The sequence below is a fragment of the Coturnix japonica genome, chromosome 15 (assembly GCF_001577835.2).
Source record: "Coturnix japonica isolate 7356 chromosome 15, Coturnix japonica 2.1, whole genome shotgun sequence".
Lineage (NCBI taxonomy): Eukaryota > Metazoa > Chordata > Aves > Galliformes > Phasianidae > Coturnix > Coturnix japonica.
In genome coordinates this window covers 9,958,166-9,980,714 of record NC_029530.1, presented here as the reverse complement: position 1 = coordinate 9,980,714, position 22,549 = coordinate 9,958,166, and the positions used below count along the sequence as shown (strand labels likewise).

Sequence of the window (22,549 nt, the reverse complement as noted above, 5' to 3'; positions counted from 1 at the left end):
GGACACCCACGCAGTGCCATGTCACCAGGGGGGCACTGACCCATAGCAGGGTCCCCACCCAGTGCTATGTCACCACTTGGATCCCTATTACAGGGAGCCATAGCCCCCCATACCCTCATACCCCCACGCACCATCACGCCACGCGTGACACGCTGCGCCCACATCCCGCCAACTCACGTGACGTCACGCTTAGCCACGCCCCCTTAGCCACGCCCACACCGAAGCCCCGCCCCCTCTCGCCGCTCCGTAACGGCGGCGGGCCGCACCACCCGCCGCTCAGCGCGGGGGGAGCCCTAAGCCCCGCCCACCGCAGCGCCCCCCATCGCCGATCGCAGTGGTGCGTCCCGCCGGGCGGGGCGGCGCATGCGCAGCGCGGGGCGGCCGCGGCGGCCGGACGTTGGGAGCGCGGAGGAGGAAGAAGAGAAAATGGCGTCGACGGGTGAGCGGGGCCGGGCGGAGCGGGGCGGCACACGGGGCTCCGAGGGGAGGGCACGGCGTGATGGGCGGGACGAGGGGCCGCGGGCCGGGCCGCACTCGGCCATACCGCATCCTTTATCGGAGCCTGGGCCTCAGGGCAGCCCGAGCTGAGGGGGGGCGTTGGGCCCTCGGTGCTGCGGCCTGTTGGGAGCCGGGCGGTGCGGGGCTGTGGGGCCGCGGTGCGGAGCGGGAGCGGCTGTGGCTGTGCTCGGCAGCACCGTGTCACTGCGCTGTGGGGGGTCGCCGTGATGCCGCTGCTGCTGGGCCCGGTCCTGACGCTTGGCCGGGTTTGTGGCGGTCAGCGAACGCTGCGAGGCCTCGTGGAGAGCGGCCCGGGCATCAATGGGGGCGCGCACGGTCGTTAGGGATGAGAGCGGGTGGGTCCGGCAACTAATAGCGACAGGATGGGGGAGGGATTTAAACTCCAATAGGGGAGAATGAGGTGAGGTGGTAACAGGAATCCGTCATTGAGAGGGCGGTGAGGCTGCACGGAGCTGTGTGTGCCCCATTCACTGCCCTGCTACAGGCCAGGGGTGGGCCCTGGGCAGCCTGAGCTGGTGGGGGGAGGTTGGGTGATATTTAAGGTTCCTTCCATCCCATTCTAAACAGCGTTTTTAACGTGATTCCATCACCTGCAGTGGTAGCAGGGTGGTGATGTTGTGCTGTTGATAGTCTTCAGGCAGCCTCTCCAAGCTCGCACTCCTCATTTTATTCAATAGAGACCAGTTTAACACAAGGTGTGGTGGCACACACTCCTCATTTTATTCAATAGAGACCAGTTTAACACAAGGTGTGGTAGCAGCAGAAACGTCAGAACCCTTTTCTGTGTGGGGCTGCCTGGCTCTGAGCAGAGCTCTGTGCACGTTTGGTTTCCGAGTCCAGCTCAGGATGCTACGAGCAAAGTCTGAACCTGTTCTTCATCTCTGTCCTTGGGACCTTTCCGGTCCTGGCAGAGCTGGAGGAGTGTCCCAGGAAAGATTTGCTCGTAGGGCTGGATTCATTGCTGCCATTTGCTCTAGGTGGGAACTGGAAACACTTGGTGGCTTGGAGGGAAAGAAAGCGTGCCCGTAGGAGCTGTAATCATTTCAAATATAGCCTGGTAATTGCCGTGTGCATGCATTTTCCATCCCTAGCAGCAAGCCAGTTCGGGAGAGGTTTTTTTTCTTCTGGTTGGATTTTCTGGATTTCAGTTTTGCTCTAAATCACACTATTTACATGGGCTGGAGCTTGGGGAAAGGAATTGCTGCCAGCTGCTGGTCGCAATCCCTCCTAGGGAAAAGAGAACTTGCCAGTGATGGGTTTGTGTCCTTGAGAGTTAAATAGACAAAGTGCTGTGTTTCGTACAGACTCAAGGGCTTACAACCTGGCCCTTTGAAACAGGGGGGTTTGTAAGTGTCAGCCCCCATGTTACCTTTGTTCCAAACCCCACTACCAGCCCCCTTGGGTGCCATCGAAAATGGCAGTTCAATTAAAGTGGGGTCATTTGAGATCAAAGTTGGTGCTGCAGACAGCAGAAACAATAAAGGGAAGAGAGGTTTTGTTTCCCTTTAGAAGGCTGAGAAAATGCATTTACCTTACTCTTTTGAAACTAGATTTCCAGGGGTTTATAGCAGTTCTTTCAAGTTGCTGGAGGAAATTCCAGCTGCTCTGCTCTTACACTGTTAATTTTGTTGAGTCTTTGTCAACCTTTCTTTCTGTTTTTGTTTCTCTTGTAGATTATAGCACCTATAGCCAAGCTGCAGCTCAGCAGGGGTAAGTAGCATTATGGCCTTTTATCATAAAAAGTTGTGATGTAAGTGTGTGGTAATTGTGGTTTAGTCTTAGCTCAGGTCTGCTTTGCAATCCCTTTGGTTTTCTATTGGATTATGTGCTGTTTTAACACTTGAGCAGAAAGATTTTGGCTTTAAAAGCCATTGTGTGATATCTGTATTGCACAAGTACTTGAATGCATCATAAACATCTTGAAATTCATTTTGCAGCTACAGCGCGTACGCACCTCAGCCAGCCCAAGGATACGCACAGACCACGCAGGTAAAGCACAGGAGGGGATTCTGACCCTTCCTGGGATCCCAGCAGCCACTTCTGAGCCCTGAAACATTCTGAGCAGCATCAAAACCTGTCATTAGGAGCTGCCTTGTAACTTCCCACACAGCCTGTGCTTAAAGTGAAACTGCCTTGATGTCTGGGAGCTTCCACATTCTCTTCCTTGTTAATATATCCCAGTTGTTGCCAAGAGGATTATAAAAACCTAATTCTTGGTGTACGTTTAACACTTACGTGTCGGAAGGGTGTTTTACTTGGTGGTGTGGGAGAGAGAAACCTGAAAAAGGAGTAAAAGAAAGGGGAAATTGCCATTTGTTTGATGGCAGCACTTGGAAAAGTTAGGAGGAGAGGATGGATTTCTTCCTTTTTCATGGAGCTGTTGTAGCTATTAGTATTGTAAGTTGGCTAAACTGCAAACTGCTGATGATCTTTCAGAGATGAATGATGCCTTTTTTTGTTTAATCCTTAGAATCCAAGTTACTGAAACCACAGTTATATGCAAAATACGAGTGTGGTTTTTTGAAGTCAACTTGGTTGACTTTCCCCAGCATCTCCAGACAGTGTTTTTTTTTTTTCTCAAAGGAAGATCCTGCCACCCAAAAGCACGTCTGTGTTCTGCACACAAAAGCTGTTGTTCTGGAGCATTACAGAGCAGAGCTAACTGGGCTTTGTGCTGCTGCCCACAACTGCCAGCTTGATGCGGATACAGAATCACACAGAATTACCCGGGTTGGAAGGGACCTCAAGGATCACGTAGTTCCAACCCCCCTGCCTAGCAGGGCCACCAAACATACACCTTTACTAGATCAGGTTGCCCAGGGCCCCGTCCAACCTGGTCTTGAACACCTCCAAGGACGGGGCATCCACAACCTCACTGGGCAGCCTGTTCCAGGACCTAACCACCCTTCTAGTACAGAACTTTCCCCTAACATCCCTCCTTCAACTTAAAACCATTTCCCCGTGTCCTGCTATTATCAGCCCTTTCGAAGAGTTTACTCCCCTCCTGGGAGTAAGTTCCCTTCAGGTCCCATTTGCTTTCCGGGCCGCCAGAGCGCACTGCTGGCTCATGTTAAGTTTCTCATCTATCAGGACCCCTAGGTCTTTTTCAGCCGAGCTGCTCTCAAGGACAACTCCTCCCAGCCTGTACAGGTGCCTGGGGTTCTTCCAGCCCAAGTGCAAAACCTTGCACTTTGCCGTGTTGAACCTCATTAGGTTCACCCGAGCCCAGCTTTCCAGCCTGTCAAGGTCCCTCTGAATGGCATCCGTTCCCTCCACCGTATCGACTGCACCACTCAGCTTGGTGTCATCAGCAAACTTGCTGAGGGTGCACTCCATTCCCTCATCGATGTCATTAATAAAGATGTTAAAGAGCACCGGTCCCAAGACAGACCCTTGAGGGACGCTGCTCGTGTCCGGCCTCCGCCTGGGCGTAGAGCCATTGACCACCACCCTCTGTCTGTGGCCTTTCAACCAATTGCTTATCCATCTAGTTGTCCACCCATCAAATCCACCTCCCTCCAATTTGGAGATGAGGATGTGATGGGGGACCATGTCAAAGGCCTTGCTCAGGTCCAGGTAAATGACATCGGTTGCCTTCCCTTCATCCACCAACACCGTCACTCCATCATAGAAGGCCACAAGATTAGTTAAGCATGACCTTCCCCTGGTGAAGCCATGCTGGCTGTCTCGGATCACATGCTCGTTCTTTATGTGATCAAGCATGTTGTCCAGGAGGATCTGTTCCATAATCTTCCCAGGCATGGAGGTGAGACTCACCGGCCTGTAGTTACCCGGGTCCTCCCTGCTCCCCTTCTTGTAAATGGGAGTGACCTTCCTCCAATCATCCGGGACCTCACCTGACAGCCACGACTTCTCAAATATGATGGAGAGCGGCTCGGCAACCACCTCAGCCAGCTCCTTCAGGATACCTCTGCAAAAGCATCACTGTTACAGGAGGGGCAGAGGTTCAGTCTTGGCATCTGGGTCAATTGAAATGGAAACGACAATACTTAACATATTTATTCAAAATGAAAAGAGAGAAGAACTGCAAGAACTGCTGCTGAAAGCACAGGTTACGCAGAAGGTGTAGGCAGCCTGGCAGATATAAGAACAGGAGGTTTCAGCATCCTTTAGTGCAAGGCTAACAGCTCATACTCAGCAGCAGGCAAGTTGCCACATGAGGTTTGTAGCATCTCATGCCTCTGGGTGCACTGAGCTTCCATGGGTAGTGGAAAACTCAGTCTGAGCAAAGTTTTTCTCTTTGAGATCTGTTGGCTTCATTAAGGTCTGTATTGCTTGTGTGCCAGGGAGTCTGGCTCACAAGTTACACGGGCTTAGATCCCAAAAGGCATTTTATTCCCAGAAGCCAGTGGATATCTCTGAAAATCTGGACGTTGAGGAGGCTTGTCTTAGTGCTTCTTGAGCTCTAACTAAACTTTCCCCCCAAACCCAGCTGCTGAGCACACAGCTGTTGGCAGCTGGCTGGTGCCTGAGGTTCAGGCTGACTGAGTGGGCTGTGGGCTCTTAAGCTGACAAAACCACAGCATCAGCAGCTCTGTGCTAATCTAGTCTCCCCACATGGCCTGCTGCAGCAAAAGAGTTGCTTTGCAGAGCTGAAATCAGGGCTGAGCAAGGCAGCAGCACTCCTTTTGGCTGGGCTTGGGGCAGGGTGTGGGGCGAGAGCTGATCCCTTGCTCAGTGCCAAGGTGCTGGGGCAGGAGTAGCGTGGCTCCTGCTGAACCCATCCTCAGGTGCCCACATAAACTGTTCTTGACAAATGTTGGCTGCTGGATGTGTAGAATACTCAAAATAACTTCACTGAAAGCTTAAATAGATTCCTTCTGGTGAATGCCAGTAGAAGTAGCTGATATCTTGCTTCATGCTGCTCTGCACCCTGGATAGCCCCGCTCCTGAGTTGCAGATTAGCCTTCAGGATACACCTACAAATGTTCCTTTGTGCCTGGGCAGAAACGAGGAGCTGGATGCTGTCCTGTTCCTCTTTACATAGAGCACACGTGTTTTGTGTATTTGTAAGAGGCTGCTCCTCTGGTCCTGGCATTGAAAAATTGCATTTGTAACTTCATTACAGATCTGAACTGAAATTTGCAGTAGCGCCCAATCTTTCAGAGTAGCCTTGGCTTGACTCAGATTGCTTTCAGTAAACCAGGTAACACAGATCCCCCCAGTCTGTGTACAGCACCGAAACAATCTGTGTGTATCTGTGAGACACGTGCGAGTCGTTTCTGCTCACAAATTAAATCTCTGTCATCTTTGGAGCAGACCTATGGGCAGCAGAGCTATGGAACTTATGGACAGCCCACTGATGCCAGCTACACACAGCCTCAGACAACTGCAACGTATGGGCAGACTGCGTATGCGACGTCCTACGGGCAGCCCCCCACTGGTAAGAGCTACGGGGCCTGATTGATGCTGGGGAAGGACTTGGGCTCAGGACACTGTTGTGGGAAGGGCTTTCTTCCTTGAGAGCCTGCAGGTTCAAATGATGCCAAGGTGTGGGTGGCCAAGTAAATGCAGCCATTTCATTTTTTCCAGGGAGCCTTTTGGGTGCTGGCTCACGCTGCAGTGCTAAGCATGGCTACAAAATGGGCTGCACTAAAAAAGAGCACAGCAAACACAAGCTGCACAGCAGCGCTCCTCACGAGTGCTTGTTCTGGCTGCTCTTGAGCCCGCAGAGTCCATGTCCTGAGCACTCCCCCTGCCTGAAAATCAAATCAGTGAAAGTGATGTATGCCTGTTCTGATAGTGTACCCTCTACTTTTTGTCTTGTGCTTCCCACAGTAGAAGGGACCAGTACAGGTTTGACTATCCTGCTCACTCTTGCATGGAAAATGCCATCTCATCCTGTCTAAACTTGCAGTGTTAACCCTTTAGGTGTCCCTTGCCTTTAGCACCAAAAACTTGCACCATCACAGCGTGTACACTAAGAGTGTGCTAGGCTGCAGTGCTGTCTGCAATCTCCACATCTCTGTAATGAGCAGCTTTTAAAAGTCTGGATGGTGTACATTGTGGAAGAGGCTTCCTAAGCACTCAGGACAGGCATGCTGAGATGTTTCAGGTGAATATAACACCATTGTTTTACTATTCCCTAAAGGGTAAACAGCATGGTTAGACATGTCCAGATGTCCTGACCACCATCTCTGCATGTTTCATGTGATGTCTTTGGACTTACAGTGCAGATGCATACTCCACGTGCTCATAAGTGCTCTGTCCACTACTTCAACATGTGCTCTTTGAACTGAAGTTTTGTACATACGAATGCCTTAACATCTGAAAGAAACTATTGAGACATCATTCACTTTTGATATATTTGGCTTAAAAATCTCAGGAGACTTTGAAAAAGAGAACTAATTTTCCTTCAAGCAGTGCTTTGGGTACCGTTTTCTGCAGATTCATCCTTGGTTGCAAATGTCTCTCAGAGTGGCAGCCTTGTTAAGTATTTCCTGAAGCGTGGGGATACCAGAACAGGCAGGCAGTGTGCCCGTGGGTACCTGGCCACAAAGCTGCTGGGGAATGCTTCCAAGGAAGAGACAGAGGGAAAGCACTGTCCTATAGTGTGTCCTGTTACATAGCACTCAAACTACAAGGGTGAGGAAAATCCCTGCCTGGTAGGTATCCTGCAGAACGAGGAGCAATACTCTTTAGCCAGTTATCTGCTGGATTTCTCCTTCCCTTTAACAAGCTGTGCATATAAATAGGCAGAGAAATTGTTTTGTGGACTTCCCAGATTTTTGGGGGGGATTGTTGGAGTCCCTTAATCCTTCCTGCTGACTCCATTCCTGCAAGGGTCGTGTTTGTGCTTGTTCTCCAGGAGTGGATTTCCTGGATTAATAATAATGCCAGGCATCTCTTCTGCAAGGCTGCTTTTTAGGCAAAACACTTTGGTTTCTTTTCATCTGAGAAAATAAAAGCAAACTCAGGAAGTGGTCAAATGAAAGGGTTTTTTTTTCAGGCCTTCAAGTATGATTTGCCTCAACCTGCGCAGCACTTGTCTGTGGCAGAGCTGTTGGTGTTGCTCTCGAGGCAGAGTGCCAGGTTGTGTTTATTCTTTCTCTACCTGCCTCTCCTTCAGGAGCCGGAGCAGTGCAAATGAGGCTGATGGTGCTGAAGGCCTTTCTGTCCATCACTGCCTCTGCTGAACACCAGTTCTGGCTTCTCATCCAAACTAGAGCCTGTGGTGCTGCCTGGGGCACAGATCCTGGTGCCCTAAAAGACGAGCTGTGCTTGCATTTGAATTTCACAGCAGAGGAATTACTGCAGTTCTCCAGTTAGCTGAAAGCAAATTGACTTTTTTGTCTTAACAGTGTATTATTATTTTTTTTAAGATGGAGAAATTCCAGTACAGTGCAGGTACAACCTGTTGGGACCATGTCTCAGGCTGGGGCTGGGACCTCTGCAGCCCCCTCACCTTCCTCTTTCCTCCTGTGGATGCAGAAGGTGACTTGGAGTCCTCTTGTCCTCAGGGTCAGAGCCTGCAGGCTGCTCTGCAGCTCTCCCAGCAGCAAGTGAATAAGGGGATTAATCTACACCATCAAGTCTGTGGTCGGGGGTTGCTCTTTAATCACTGCAAGATGTAAGCGTGAATTGCGAGAGTAAATAAACAGCTGCATCTGCTACGGTTATTGGCTTTCTAACATCATCATTTGGGGATGGAAATATGACTTCAAATCTCCTAGTCTAAATGTACTTTGAGTAGCAAAGTGGGAACAGCTCTGTAAAGATAACCAGCTCCCGCTGCTCAGCATTGGAAGTAAATATTCCCTTAGCTGTGTTGTCTACCCCAATTACCTGTCACACCAAAACGAAGCAGACTGAGCCAGCCCCTGCTTCCCCTTCTCTGGACCTCTACTGGGAGGCATCTGTGCCAAGCAGGAGTCGGCTTCCCTTGGGCACCAGGACCCTTCAATGAGGAGGGAGCTCTGCAAACTGCTGCTAGCTGGCCTGGGGCCTGCTTAGTTCAGAATGAGCTGCTTTGACTGCAGTTTGTAATTGCTGTTCTCTGAGGACCTAATCCTAAAAGCTTCCCCTCCCGCTGAAGAAATCCTGGACTTCGATAAGGGTTTTGCTCACAGACATGGAAGATTTGAGAGGAAACTGAGCCCTGCAACTGCACTTCTTAAAGTGGGTTATTGGAGTTCTCCCATTCCCCTTTTCTTACCATATCTGTTCTGTAGATTCACCATTTGTACTGCTGACTGCTGGGAGGAGGAGGAGGAAGAAATGATGTTGTGTAAATGGCCCCTTCAGAAGTGCAGCTCTTGAGGGTTTTCCAAGCATTTAAACTAAGTGGCTGAAATGAGAATTCAGGCCAGCGGGATGTTAAATCACCGCCTTTTCTTTCTCTGGTGCAAACGCTTCCTGCCGAGCTGCCTGCACAAGGGAAATGCTCCATCCAGAGCTGAAGCATTACAATTCAGGATGATTTTCTCCTCCTTTTTATTCTAATGGCTGTGCAGAGCTGCTGTTGGCAAACCCACACAGATGATGCAGAAAGGCAGCGCTGCCCATGGTGGCACCACGAGGGCCCCTTTCTGGAGGTTGGCTGCCTCTGTGTGCTGCTCCCCAGGGCTGTGGTTTCAGTAGCACACGTGTCAGACCGTACTGCAGACAGCAGGGGTTTTTTTAGTAAGTGGTCAGGCTTCAACCACTTAAAAGTAAGGATTTCTTCAGCTGTGTAACGTGGAAGCACTGTGGTGGCTCACATCAAACTGTTTGAACTGTTTAATTTTGTCAGGAGCAACTAAAAGCTACACTGCTCAATCCTGTTCAAATTCACCTCAGTCCCCCCTCCAGTAACATTCAGAGCAGGGCTTTGCTTTGCACAGAACCTCTGGGCAGCCAGGCACAGCTCAACAAGCAGGAAAGCTTCCTGCCAGCGATTCCTGCCCCTGTCTCCTGGTGGGAAGGGAGCTTCCTTGCTCCCAGCTTGGCAGGAGCACGATGGGGGAGCTGCTCCACAGCGTTCAGGAGGGCGGTGATGTGATAATCATGCAGAGCAGCAGGCACAGGGAACAGCTTGGGGACTGGCACTTGCAGATGGAGGAAAGACTTCTTCCTACTCAGAGCCCCTTGTCAGCATGCTGGGACCAACTGGGAAGCTCAGGAGTAACGCACAGGGCAGGGTGCTGCAGCTTGGTTTGGTTTGTTGCACCCACTTCTCACTTTCTGGTTTGAGAACCCTGATTTTCCAGCAGGTTACCAGCAGAGCACAGTGAGTTGGTGCCTCAGGAGAGCTGCGTGCTCTGCTGGAAGAAGTGCTTCATTTTGGAAAGGGAGGAATCAAAATAGTTTGCCCGAGGTGCTGTGCAAAGAGTAGGTCACGAGTGTCCTGTGTTTAATAAGAAACACTGAGAAGCTGGTACCTTAATTGATGCTATTAAGATCAATAAGACTGGAACCAGTTGGCTGCTTTATAGCAATTGATTTTTCTATCCTTCAGTAAGTGAGGTTCTGCTAACCAAATCTTTAACTGGTAGCTTTTGGTGCAAATCTTTGTTTCATAATTGGAAAACCAGCTTGCGTGGTCTGTAACTATAAAAAAGCCACCGTGGTAATGCTTGGTTTGTTGTTCATCTTTGTTGACAAGCCAAATGGTCAGCTGAATTACCTAGCAACAGCTGCTGGGAACGCTGATCTCAGTGGAGCTGGTTTGGGATCAGGGATGTTCTTGTGAAACTGTTCAGAAATAAATGTGTGAGCTCTGAGCTTTGAGCTGAAGCAGCCTGAAATTATGAGCAAAGCGAGGGTGCATAAAATGTCTTAAAAAGCGACACACGGGGCAGCTCCTGACCTTTCTCTTAAGCTAAAGCAAATGTAAAGTGCTTGCCTTCAGTTTCTGGAATTGCTGTTCTAAGTGATGCTTACAAAAGGCTCAGAAAGACTTCTCTGTCCGCCTGGTGCACTTTTGTGCTTTCGCTTCTTAAAAAAGCTGCCAGGATGGGACTGTGCTTTTCCAATTAATGGCATTTCTTTGACTGTAAGGCCAGGAGGAGCTTTGTGGAGCCCAATGGACAAAAGAAAGCACTGCGTGCCTCAGTCCGCCCTGCATTAGCTGGAAGCCTCGGGTGCTGTGAACAAACAGTCCCTGGATGCTGGTTCCAGAAAGCTCCTCGGGGTGTGCGCTGGGGATGGAGAGGGCATTTCTGGGGCAGGCTGAGGTTTCCCAGGGTGGGGGCTTTCCAAGGGATGCTGTGGGTTCCTTTTCTGCAGCAGTGCTGTTTCTGAGCTCTGATACACCACGAGCAGGAATGGTGTAGAGGAGGCATCTCTAGCGGAGTGGCCGTGCTAGTCTGGTGATGAGGCTGTGCTCTGTTGCAGGTTACACGGCCCCGACTGCCCCCCCAGCATACAGTCAGCCCGTCCAGGGGTACGGCACGGCCGCCTACGACACCAGCACCGCCACGGTTACCACCACCCAGGCTTCCTACGCAGCACCATCCGCCTATGGCACCCAGCCTGCTTACCCGGCCTATGGGCAGCAGCCACCTGCGGCCATTCCCCCAAGGTAACGTGTGCATCTGTTTTCTTCTGAGGCTGTATGTTGCTCTGCTGCCGTGCCCGAGGGCACCACCAGCTGAAATGAGGCCTGCTGGTTTTGCTTCCATTTTTTCTCTGCCTGTTACACTTAAGCTTTGCTCTTACTGCAGCTGATCCCACAACATTTTCAGAGCTGGAAGAAGCTGTGTAGGTGCTTCTGTTCTGGCACAGTGAGTCAGCGCTGCTACAGGGAAATACAGAGAGCAACCAAGCAGCACAAATGGGCACTTGACTCATGATCTGGACCAGAAAATGGACCAGTCTGCTTGAGTCACGGGGTGCTTAGGATGATGCTATGCCCTGTGATTTCTTAAGTGGCTGCACATGCTGAAGACAACTTCCTTTTTAAATCTCTCGTGTCAGTAGCATGTTCAGCTTAATTGTTTGCTCAAGATATTGCGGGTTTAGAACGTGAAATGGGAACTTAGGAGCTAGTTACAACTGCTTTATTCATTTGCCTGATGTTTGCAGTAGCCGCTCCTGAATAACAAGGCCAGAGCATGACACAGCCCTGGCTGTGTCTCTCAGATTACACTGAAGTATGAATTGTGGTGTCATTTTAAATATTCTTCCCAGCTTGTACAACAAAAGTAGTTCAGTTCTTTTTTTCATTTAGCTCTGATAAACACTTTGAAATTCTAAGCAGAAGGGGACTAATCTAAAAGGAAGGGGACATGCAAACTGCATGCAAAGAGTTCTCTTTTATTTTCTGGTCTTGAGAGTTAATGCTAAGCATCCTCTCCCTTTCATCAGATAAGGTATTTGGGGCAATATCTGCTTGCACTGGCTTCTAAACCAAACAATGGTGCCTTTAACTGGCAGCATTTCTCGGTGCTTTGGAGCTAATCGTTTACAAGCATTGTGCAAAACAGAGCAGAGGGGCAGTGCTGCTGACCGACTTTCCTGGCAGTTTCACAGAAGTCTGAATTGAACCCCTCGCTGTAGGTTTCATAATGCAGCTGGCAAACAGAAGCTGTGGTGCTCTCCAAGTGCTCTCAGTTCAGGATGCTGTTTCTTGGTGGCAGTGGGTAAAATGTTTAGTGCACAGCATGTGTGTACTTGCTGCTATTGAGTGACCAGCACTGATGAGCTGGTTTATAACCCTTCCCGTAGAAAGTACCTGTCCTGCCACAGGGAATATGTGCACCTCTGGTGCTTCCACCTGTGGAGGTCTGTGCTTTTGTCCTTATTGTTCATTATTAATTTCAGACCCCAAGATGGCAGCAAACCAGCAGAGACCAGCCAGCCACCATCAAGTACAACAGGCTACAGCCAACCCAGCCTAGGGTATGGGCAGAGCAACTACAGCTACCCCCAGGTGCCTGCCAGCTACCCGATGCAACCGGTTACTGCACCTCCCTCCTATCCTCCTACCAGGTAATTCTTTCAGAAAGCGAAGCCTTTTGCAACTGGCATGTGAACTTTTGAGGTTAACTGGGGCATAATGATTTTCTTTCTCAAGGGTTTTTAGGGGAATGAGAGTAGAAAGAGGTTTAGTATCCTGGGATGAGGGAGGTGTGGTTCTGATTGGAGTTGTACTAGCTCTAGAGATAAGGCAAGGGTTGAATCGTAAAATCATGGGACTGTTAAGATTGAAAAAGACCTCTATGATCATAGGGTCCAACTGTCAGTCTATCACCACCATGACCACTAAACCACGTCCCTCAGTACCGCATCTCCACAGTTCTGGAACACCTCCAGGGATGGTGACTCTACCACCTCTCTGGGCAGCCTGTGCCAATGAATCACCACTCTTCCAGAGAAGAACTGTTTCCTAATATCCAGCCTGAACCTCCAGGGAGACCTGAGAGCAGCCTTTCAGTTTTTAAAGATGGGGTGAGGGGAGGGGGGAGGAGCATAAGAAAAATGGGACAGACTTTTTAGCAGGGTCTGTGATGATAGGGCAAAAGGAAGTGGTTTCAAACTAAAAGAGGGGAGATTTAGATTGGATGTAAGAAAAAGCGTTTTTACTGTTAGTGAAGGACTGACATAGGTTGCTTGGAGAGGTTGTGGTGCCCCATCCCATGGGGCGGACACCCGAGGTCGGGGAAATGGGACTCTAAGCACCTGATCAGGATGTAGTTGTCACTGTTTAGTACAGGGCAATTTTGTCTTCCAACTCAGACAGTTCTATGATTCTGTTGCTAGAGTCTCCTCTCCTCCAGGCTGGCCCACCCCATTTCCCTCAGCCACTCCCCACAGAACTGTGCTCCAGACCCCTCATCTCTCCGTTGCCCTTCTCTGGACACACTCAGGGCCTCAATGTCTTTATTCTAGTACGAGGCCCAAAACTGAGCACAGTACCCGAGGTGCAGCTCATTCAGCTGGCTGTTGACTGACACTCCCAAATCCTTTTCCTCTGCACAGCTTTCCAGCCACTCTGTACCATGCACAGGTATCAAGTGATACCTTGAGGATTACTGCTCTGACTATTAAGGACACAAGTAAAGAAGGCACTGAGCACCTCAGCCTATTCCTCATCCTTGGTTGTAACGTTCCCTGCTGTGTCCAATAAAGGATGGAGAATCTCTGAAGTATGAAGCGTGAAAGTGGCCTTTAGCTGCCTCCTTGCACACAGTTTTCAGAAGGGGCTTACCTCTCCCTTCAGGTGTCCTTAATGTGTTGATGCTAAGTCCTGGAATGTACACTTAGAAAGTTTCAGAGGTTGAGTTCTATGAGGATGAACAGTTTTATTGTCCGTCAGCTAAAAATATTTCAGAGGTGAGGCAGAAGGGAGCCTGCTAACTGCATTGCCACTGATTTTACCCTGGCACTTCAGCCTCTTTCCCAGAGGTATATTGCAGATGGTCACGCTGACTTTGCTTGTAGGTTTATTTTTCTTCCTGCTGTCAGGGCAGCCTCTGTAGGATGACTTCAGCTTTGTAAGTGGTTTGCAATAACACACACGCCTTATAATTGCATTACTTTCTTGCGTGAGCCACTCCTGCAGCCTGATGCATGTGTCCAAGTGAATTGGCTTATCTTCCCATCTTTAAAATGCTTTTGTCTTCCAGCTATTCCTCCACGCAGCCAAGCAGTTACGATCAGAGCACTTATTCCCAGCAGAGCACCTACGGGCAGCAGAACACCTACAGCCAGCAGACTAGCTATGGGCAGCAGAGCAGCTACGCGCAGCAGCCGCCCCCAACGAGTTACCCACCCCAGACCGGATCCTACAGCCAGCCCCCAAGCCAGTACAGCCAGCAGAGCAGCAGCTACGGCCAGCAGAGTGAGTGTGCTTCGAGCTGTGGCATTGATGTGGGAGGGGTTGTGCTCCATCACTCCTGAGTGAACTGCCTCTGAAGGAGTCTTGGCACTGCTTTGTTTGAGTCTGAAGGATCTGAAAGCACAGTGTAGCTGAGTTCTGCCCCTCCTCACTGCAAAACAGATGGGCTGGTTCAGTAGAGCACTGCCATGCTCCCCTCACTGTGCTGGGGGTGGATGGGTTGTTGTAAAACACAGAAATGCAGAGTACCATTGTGGCCGGGCTGGGAAAGGCTCAGTGTAAGCAACCCAGTGGCCGTTGTGCAGAGGTCAGACTGGTGGGGCCTGGCTTCAAATTTAATTCTGCAGACAGAAATCAGCACATCTCCCCCTAGGTAACACTGTGCCTGTAAGCACTCTAGCAAGCAACTTCCATGCAGTACTGCCCATATTCCAGTGCTTGAAGGCAGTGAGAAAGGGGACAGGACCCACTCCTATCTTCAGCCTCGTGATGTTGTTCTTGCTCTCCTCTTCAGGCTCATTCCGCCAGGACCATCCCAGCAGCATGAATGTGTACGGACAGGAATCTGGAGGTTTTTCAGGCCCAGGAGAGAACCGGAATATGAGCGGCCCTGATAACCGGGGCAGGGGAAGAGGGGGATATGAGCGCGGAGGCATGAGCAGAGGTGGGCGGGGAGGAGGACGCGGTGGAATGGGGTAAGAGCAAATCTTTTCTCCTTTTACCTAATTCTGTTTTACCCATAGGATTTTAAAATGGAAAGAAGGGACTGAAAGGTTGACATTCCCAGCTGTACTTCCATGGATAACATTTCTGTAGCAGCGTTGCTTCTTATCCATGGAAATATTACCTGAGGGGAAGTAGGGGCAGGATGTATGGTGCTTTTTTTGTCCTGCAGCTGGTTGGGCCCGGGGCAATCAAGGGGTATTGCTAAACCTGGAACTTTCAGCTCCCTTCGTGGTCATGCAGAGGTGAAGTCCTCTGTGGGGTTTAACAGTAACTTTGGATTGAACACACACAAACCTTCTGCCAGGTCCAGGAGTCATTCACTTCTCGTGCCTCACCCACTAATGGGGGAACTTGACAGGTCAGGTATGTAGCAGGCAGAAGCCTCGTGTCAGCCTTAGCAGTAGCATGCAGAGCTGCATCATAAGTGTATGCGTAGGGCAGATTGCTGCTGTCGAAGCCTGGACTCTGAGTGTCAGAACACTTGGAGCTTGGCTGGAGTGTGAAGAGTGACCCCGAGACTGTATAAAGCTCTGGCTTGGGTTCCAGGACTGCTCCTCAATTGGAGCTTTCAGGTGGTCTAAACCAGTTTGGCCATTTTAACTGATGGCAAAATCTGGTTTGGTAAACCTGTGTCTTCAGGTCAGTGGTTGGTCTCCCCGTCTGCGATGTTTGTTTTGGTAAAGGTGAGGAAGGAGGACTGATCCCAGAGGCTCGTAAAGGAAGGAAGACGTAGCTTTGTGTGTGTTCCATCCCCTCACACCGCAGTGCAGAGCTATGCAGAGTGCCCCTAGGTGCTCACTGGATGTGATGGGATGCAGAGTGCCGGCCCTCGTGTTGGCAGGGCAGGTGGAGCTGCAGCTTCTCACTGGTAGGCAACACGTAGGGCTGCTGGTGCAGTCCCATTCTGCATAGCTCTGCCAAAATGAACTGGGATGAAATCTTTATCGGAGAAATCAACCACCAGTGTGTGGAAACAGAAGGAAAAGCCTCGCTCGTGTTGGGGTGCGCCTGGCTTGAATTGGCTGGAGTGGAACGGAGTGGTTCTGCATAAAGATTTCACCCGTGATGTATTTATCTCTAACGGTTTAAAGTAGACGTAGACACCTGAAATGCCTATCATCACATCTCCAAATTGGTAGCCCCTCTGGAGCGTGTCACGCCAAACCTCTGTCACCTCTCTGATTTCACACCGTAACCCAGTGCTAAATTACGTACATAAGTGATTCCCACCTGACTGGAGCATAAGAGAGGGCTGCCTGATTTATGGACACGGGCTTTGTGCTGTCCATGGAAAAGGTGGCCTTCCTGTGAGCACCAAGGGGCAGGTAGGGGAACTCGGCCCTCCTAATGATGCTGTGATGATGGATTTCAGTGTCTCCAGCAGGTAAGGAGCTCGATGTTATTAACGTGCCCTTTTTCATTGACTCGGTTATTTGATATTTTCATTGGCTGTTAAACATGGAAACTTTTTAACATGCTTTGTCGCATTTATATGCTACAGGTTACAAAGTGAGAGCCTTGTATACACTTCAGTACTTAAAAAGTACCCGTACTCAGTACTCAGCCGGCAGCATAATGAAAAGTGGGACTAGACACGGTGTCCATATGGAGAGGAAAAATATACATAGAATATTTTTTTAACCAAATGTATTCGTTGTATAAATGGAATCCTTCTGTAACTTTGGTAACTGAATACTTGTTGTTTGGTAATAAAACCAGAGGAGGTATACTACTACTTTAGAATTGTGTAACATTAAACATAACCAAAAAGTGTAAAAACGTATATGTTTAAAAAGAGAGGCGTGACGTAAACGGTGTGTACTTTAACCAGAGGAGGCAGAGCTGCATGCTACGGCTTGAAATGTGTATTGACAACTTTTCTCTTTTTTCCAGTATTAGAGGTGCAATACTTGCTAGAAAATAGTGGTGCTCTCCCTCCTCTGCTCGTCTCCTTCCAAACAGCTTTTGCCTTTCCAAAAAACCAAAAAAACAGCCCCAAAAAATAAAGCCAGAGACACCAAACTGCTCTCGGGGTGGCCTTTCCCAATTCAGCAGCACTTGTGAGCAGAAGCTTCACGCAGAGCTTTTGCCCAAAGCCACGAGCTGCCATTGGCACGTGCTCAGATTGGCGTCCGGTCTGTGCCCACAAAGCTGCACCCCAGGCCTTGGAGCCCTCGCTGTACGCTGTAAGTTCTGCTCCTCAGAGACTTGTTAAGTTCAGTAGCGACCTGAATGTATGGCTTTATACCGAGGTTGGAGCGGGAATGTCATCGGAACTGTGTTGTAGGCATCGCGTGTGGTCATCTCCTCCCTTTTGAACTGTTAATGTCAGGGTCCCGGCAGGCTGAGGGTGCACTTTGTGAACACGCCGCAGGGAGGGAGCGACCAGCGGGCAGCCCTGGATCACAGGGATTGATCTGCAACGCTCACGGATGGGTGTCAGTTTGGTTTGGTGGTTGTTTTCTTTTTGCCAAGTATTGCACTGCTAATACCAATACAAAGTAATGGAAGGGTACCGACAGCAAAGTGGTGTCTAGAACCAGACAAGCGAGGTTGTGTATGTAAAGGAAATTTGAGCGAGCTGCCCTGAAGAAAGGCATAGTGACGAGATGAGAGAGAGAGAGAGACAGATGCATTGTTTGGAGATGTTTAGCCAGTGCCCTTCTTCCCTGTGAGCCGCAGAGGCTCAGAGCGGTACTGGCTTTGTAAAGGGAAAGGCCTTCATTTCTTCGTTTATCCCCCCAGCAGCGCTGGAGAGCGAGGTGGCTTCAATAAGCCTGGTGGTAAGTTTTTGAGCATTACAATGGATAGTGTTTAACGGAAAAAAAAAAAAAAAAAAGAATAATAATAATAATAAATAATAATGATAATAAAACAAACCAATTGCAGTCAGTCTGTAGAAAAAAATAAAGTGTAATTTGTCTTAGTTTTAAGTGGTTAAAAATGACGTATGCAACAAGACTGTAATGGGTAGAGCCGGCCATGCCCAGGGGTACGCGGTTACAGGTGATATGGAAGCATTGAGAAACCACTTCTGTAATTGGGGGAAAAGAAATGGTTTGGATTTGATAATTCTTAAGTAACTTTTGGATTAACCAACTGTAAAACGGATTGGCCTGGTAAAGCATTAAGACAAAAAACCAACCCCACGCAATAGTGGTTAATGGATGGAAAGGCTGCTAAAAACAGCGAACCGGTCGCCACGTAGAGGTGCATTGCTGGTGATTGTGCAGTGCGGGTCAGTTGGAGTTTAACCAGCGCCATCGAATGGTGGTTATAAGTAGATAGTGATGTGTGTGTCGCTCCTTCAGCCCGCAGGGCCTGCACTAACACTGCTTCTTATGGTTCTCTCCCGACTGGCAGGACACATGGAGGAAGGACCGGACCTTGACTTAGGTAATTGTCACTGCTCACACCCCTCCCAGGCTGCTGGCGTGGAGGTTTCTGTGCCCATCTCAGCTGGCAGAAGATGTTGCCCCGTATCTCGCCCTCCCATAACCCAAGTACAGAGGTGCTCTGCTGTTTGCAGTCTCTTTGGGGCTGTTTCATCTGATTCTCTATTCCTGGTTCATCAGAGCGCTTGGACTGGTGGAAGCCCACACGTGTCTGTGAGATGCTTGTGCTTCTCTATGGAGCCAGGGGGCTCTTGCCAAGGAGCTGCTGTGTGGCTGCCTGGAGCAGCAGAAAGCACGTTCCAGGCTGCAGCAGTCTGGAGCTTGTAGGCACTTGTCCAGCAGTCTCCTTCCTCCTTATAAGATCATAGAATGGTTTGAGTTGGAAGGGGCCCTTAAAGGCCGTCTTACCCAACCACCCCCTGCAACAAACAGGGGCACCCACAGCTCCATCAGTGCTCACAGCCCCATTACCTGTGGCTGTCTGCAGGGATGGTGCACCACCCACCACCTCAATGGGCAGCCTGTGCCACCCCCACCTGGGGCCCTTTTCTTCCTCCTGCACAGACACATTTGGTAGTTCCCCATCAGCCTAAGGAAAGAGGGGATTATAGCAGCAGGAGGGGTGAGCATCCACATGCGGGACCTGGAGGATGCAGGGGTGTGTTGTGCCTTTGGGTCTCGCTCATGCCCCATTGCAGAGGTCTTGCATGGTGCCCTGGCCATGCTGGGTGGCTGCAGCAGAGAGCTCAGCCCTTAGCACTGCTCTCTGTGCCTGGGGTTTCCTGGAGTGCCTCAGTTCTATGTCGCTTCATAAATGCACTTATTGAGAGAGAAGCTGCAGCTGGCTGAGGGGTGACGTGCTGCTGGATCGCTGCCTCTTCCACTGCCTGACCCTGAGATTTGTCTCCTAGGCCCACCTATAGACCTGGATGAGGACTTGGACAACAGCTCAGTGTATGTGCAGGGACTCAATGATAACGTGACCCTGGAGGATCTGGCAGACTTCTTCAAACAGTGCGGGGTTGTCAAGGTGAGAGGAACGTGTGTGTGCAGGTGAGCACAGAGAAGGGAGCTGGCTGCCTCCTCCCTGCCCACTGTCCCATTCAGCCCCTTCTGTGGAGCCGGGCAGCTCTGATGGGCAGTGAGATCAGCACAGCCTGGAGCTGCCCTGTAGCACAAGCTCCCCAAAAGATCCTCATCAAGCTTTGTCCCTCTGTGCACTTCCATCAGCCATGCAGAAGCAGCAGTGCTTACAGACTCAGGAAGCATCCGTCTGTGGATCTGCTGCGGGTGGGATGTGTGACAGCTTGAGCGCAGGGCGGTGGGGAGAGTGGAGGAGGATGTGGGGAGGCTGCAGCTCCATTCCTGCACTCACAGGAGCCTGCAGGAGAGGCTGCTGGGCCAGTTCCTGCTTTTGGTTGCCATGGGTGGCTGTTGGTGTGGTAAGCCAGAGGGCCATTTCTCTTGCCACGGAGTTGCTAAGTGGAAGTGTTAGCTCAGATCAAAAGCAGAACAGGGGGGAGAGCCCCCACTCGGTGTATACGGGGATGTGTGACTTGTTATAAATGATTTGATGTCCTGCTAGATGAACAAGAGGACTGGGCAGCCCATGATACACCTCTACATTGACAAAGAAACTGGCAAACCGAAAGGAGATGCCACGGTCTCTTATGATGACCCATCCACTGCCAAAACAGCTGTGGAATGGTTCGATGGTGAGTATGGGGTGTGATGTGTTGGGATTGCCCTTCTGCTCCACGTGATTATGGACTCCGTGCACTTGTGTGCGCCCTGGGAACGTGTGTGTGGTGCCGGGCTCTGTGTGGAAACCCCCAGCACAAAATGAGGCTCTTGCCTTTGTGTTCCTCCTAGGGAAGGACTTCCAGGGCAGCAAGCTCAAAGTCAGCCTGACGCGGAAGAAGGGCCCGATGAACAGCATGAGGGGCGGGATGCCGCCACGGGATCAGCGCGGGATGCCTCCCCCTCTGCGCGGAGGTAACGTCCCGAGGGCTCAGCCTGCAGCGCAGCATCCTCCACCTGCAGCCGCTGCCCAGCAGTGTTAACGGGGCTCTCCTTGCAGGTCCTGGGGGGCCTGGAGGCCCAGGGGGGCCCGGTGGGCCGAGCGGTCCCATGGGCCGGATGGGAGGCAGAGGAGGCGACAGGGGAGGCTTCTCCTCCAGAGGACCACGGGGATCCAGGGGAAACCCCTCTGGAGGCAGCGTGCAGCACCGCGCCGGGGACTGGCAGTGCCCCAACCCGTAAGTACCCCCTGCACAAACACAAACACCTTCCTGCCCCAGGCTGGGGCACTGTGGGGCCGCGTCCTTCATCTCAGCACAGGGGGCTGTGCTGGCTGAGGCACTGGCCAAAACATGCAGGCCTCGATCCTAACAACCTGCTGGGCCTTCAGGAGCTCCTCTCCCCACCCAGAGTGTGCAGGGCTGTTGTTGCAGCCCCCTGCTGCGGGCTGGGTGAGCTGGGCTGCTCACTGTGCTCCGTGTCCCAGCATCCCCCCCCACTGCATGTAGGTGTTCATGGTGCAGCATTGCTGGCTGTTACCCACCCAGCAGTGCATTCCTGCTCCTCGCTGACTGCTCTGTTGTACCTAGGGGATGTGGAAACCAGAACTTCGCCTGGAGAACAGAGTGCAATCAGTGCAAGGCTCCTAAACCAGAAGGGTTCCTCCCACCCCCTTTTCCCCCTCCAGGTACGTGTGGCTGAGTTCATGGCGGGTTGGGTTGGTGGCACTGGCAGTTCAGTGACTGCCATAAGGGCTGTGTGGATGCTGAGGGAGCAGCATCCATCCCTCTGAGCTGTGAGATGAAGGCAGTGCTCTGCCCACACCCCCCCATACTTTACCCACTGTTCTGAACTGCTGAGCCATTTCCCCATGGCTCTGTGCAGCCGTCACTTCTCCGGAGCTCTGCTCTGAGCTCCGTGCCCCCCAGCTCTGCCCTCTGGGTGAGCCCCACATTTCCCAGCCCTGCACTTTTCCTTACTGCCATCCAGCCCAGCTGCTGCCATCCGTGATCCCATGGCCGTACCGGCTGTGTGCTCTCATCTGCCCGCACGGCACATAGAAGCGCATCCTGCTGTGTCCGCGGGGGTCGCGCCGCCCCCTGCAGCTCCCCGTCCTGAGCAGGAAGGAGGGGGTCGCACTCTGTCCCTGCTCTGAAGGTTTCCCTCTCCCCCAGGTGGTGACCGCGGTAGGGGCGGCCCCGGCGGAATGAGGGGCAGCAGGGGAGGCGGAATGATGGAGCGCGGCGGCCCCGGAGGGATGTTTAGAGGCGGCCGCGGCGGAGACAGAGGTGGATTCAGAGGCGGCCGGGGAATGGATCGAGGCGGCTACGGAGGAGGGGGACGGAGAGGAGGCGGCCCCGGGGGTCCGCCCGGCCCGCTCATGGACCAGATGGGAGGAGGAGGCAGAGGCGGAAGGCGCGGAGGACCGGGGAAAATGGACAAGTACGTGGGGAGAGATGGGGGGAGCATGGGGGGGGACATGGGGAGCTGCAGAGCGGGGCTGGGGGTGTTGGGCTGCGGCACAGAGTGACCCCAGCTGTGTCATTACAGGGGGGAGCACCGCCAGGAGCGCAGAGACCGGCCCTACTGAAGGCACCGCCCGGCCAGCATCACCACCAGAGTTATTTTTTAAAAGCAGAAAAAAGAAAAGAAAAAAAAAAAGAAAAAAATCCCGTTTTAAATTTATAATTCCATATTTATAACGTTGGCCGCAACATTCTCGGTTCTTCCTCGTCTGTACTTTAGTCTTTTTCACCGTTTGTGGAGAAACATTAAAGCCAAGTTAACGGTACCGTGCCGGCTGCTTTGCTTCCTGCCCCCCCCCAATGGCTCTGGATCTAAAGCCGCCCCCCCCCGTTCTAAGCACTCTGCTCCCCCGCAGCTGTGAATGGCTGCCTCTATTTGTTGGGTTTTGGGGTTGTTTTCCCTTTTTTTTTAATTAAAATAAAATCCACGTTTCTACACGTTATCACTGCTGGACTCATACAGAGCGTTACCCCCCCCCATCCCCACGCCCCCCCCGCGGTGGCCGCGCCCCCCGCCCGTCGCTCCGCTCCCCGCCCCCGCCGCTCCCATCCCGGCCCTTTCTGGGCCGCCTCCAACTTCCCCG

The 22,549-nt window shown here is 51.5% G+C and overlaps 1 protein-coding gene across 6 annotated transcripts; it reads left to right on the top strand.

Annotated features, from left to right (window-relative positions):
• The first annotated feature begins 339 nt into the window (after positions 1-339).
• On the top strand, positions 340-22,408 carry EWSR1 (EWS RNA binding protein 1). Of its 6 annotated transcripts, none has more exons than XM_015878144.2 (18): positions 341-439; positions 2,193-2,229; positions 2,457-2,508; positions 5,800-5,923; positions 6,322-6,336; positions 10,855-11,041; positions 12,283-12,450; positions 14,088-14,302; positions 14,814-14,994; positions 17,771-17,808; positions 18,389-18,421; positions 19,332-19,450; positions 20,006-20,135; positions 20,293-20,415; positions 20,501-20,678; positions 21,030-21,127; positions 21,615-21,882; positions 21,991-22,408. In XM_015878144.2, exons 1-18 carry the CDS (start codon positions 364-366, stop codon positions 22,028-22,030), a joined length of 2,082 nt encoding a protein of 693 aa, XP_015733630.1. In that variant the 5' UTR covers positions 341-363; the 3' UTR covers positions 22,031-22,408. The 6 variants fall into 6 exon arrangements, with proteins under 6 accessions (XP_015733633.1, XP_015733630.1, XP_015733629.1 ...); XM_015878143.2 differs by having other exon boundaries at positions 6,319-6,336; positions 17,774-17,808; XM_015878142.2 differs by having other exon boundaries at positions 6,319-6,336.
• Positions 22,409-22,549: the final 141 nt, after the last annotated feature.

Coding starts and splice junctions, on each gene's coding strand:
- EWSR1 (XM_015878142.2), top strand. CDS start 364: ATGCGCAGCGCGGGGCGGCCGCGGCGGCCGGACGTTGGGAGCGCGGAG. Junction 2,509..5,799: donor GATACGCACAGACCACGCAG/GTAAAGCACAGG, acceptor TCTTTGGAGCAG/ACCTATGGGCAGCAGAGCTA. Junction 11,042..12,282: donor CCTGCGGCCATTCCCCCAAG/GTAACGTGTGCA, acceptor TATTAATTTCAG/ACCCCAAGATGGCAGCAAAC.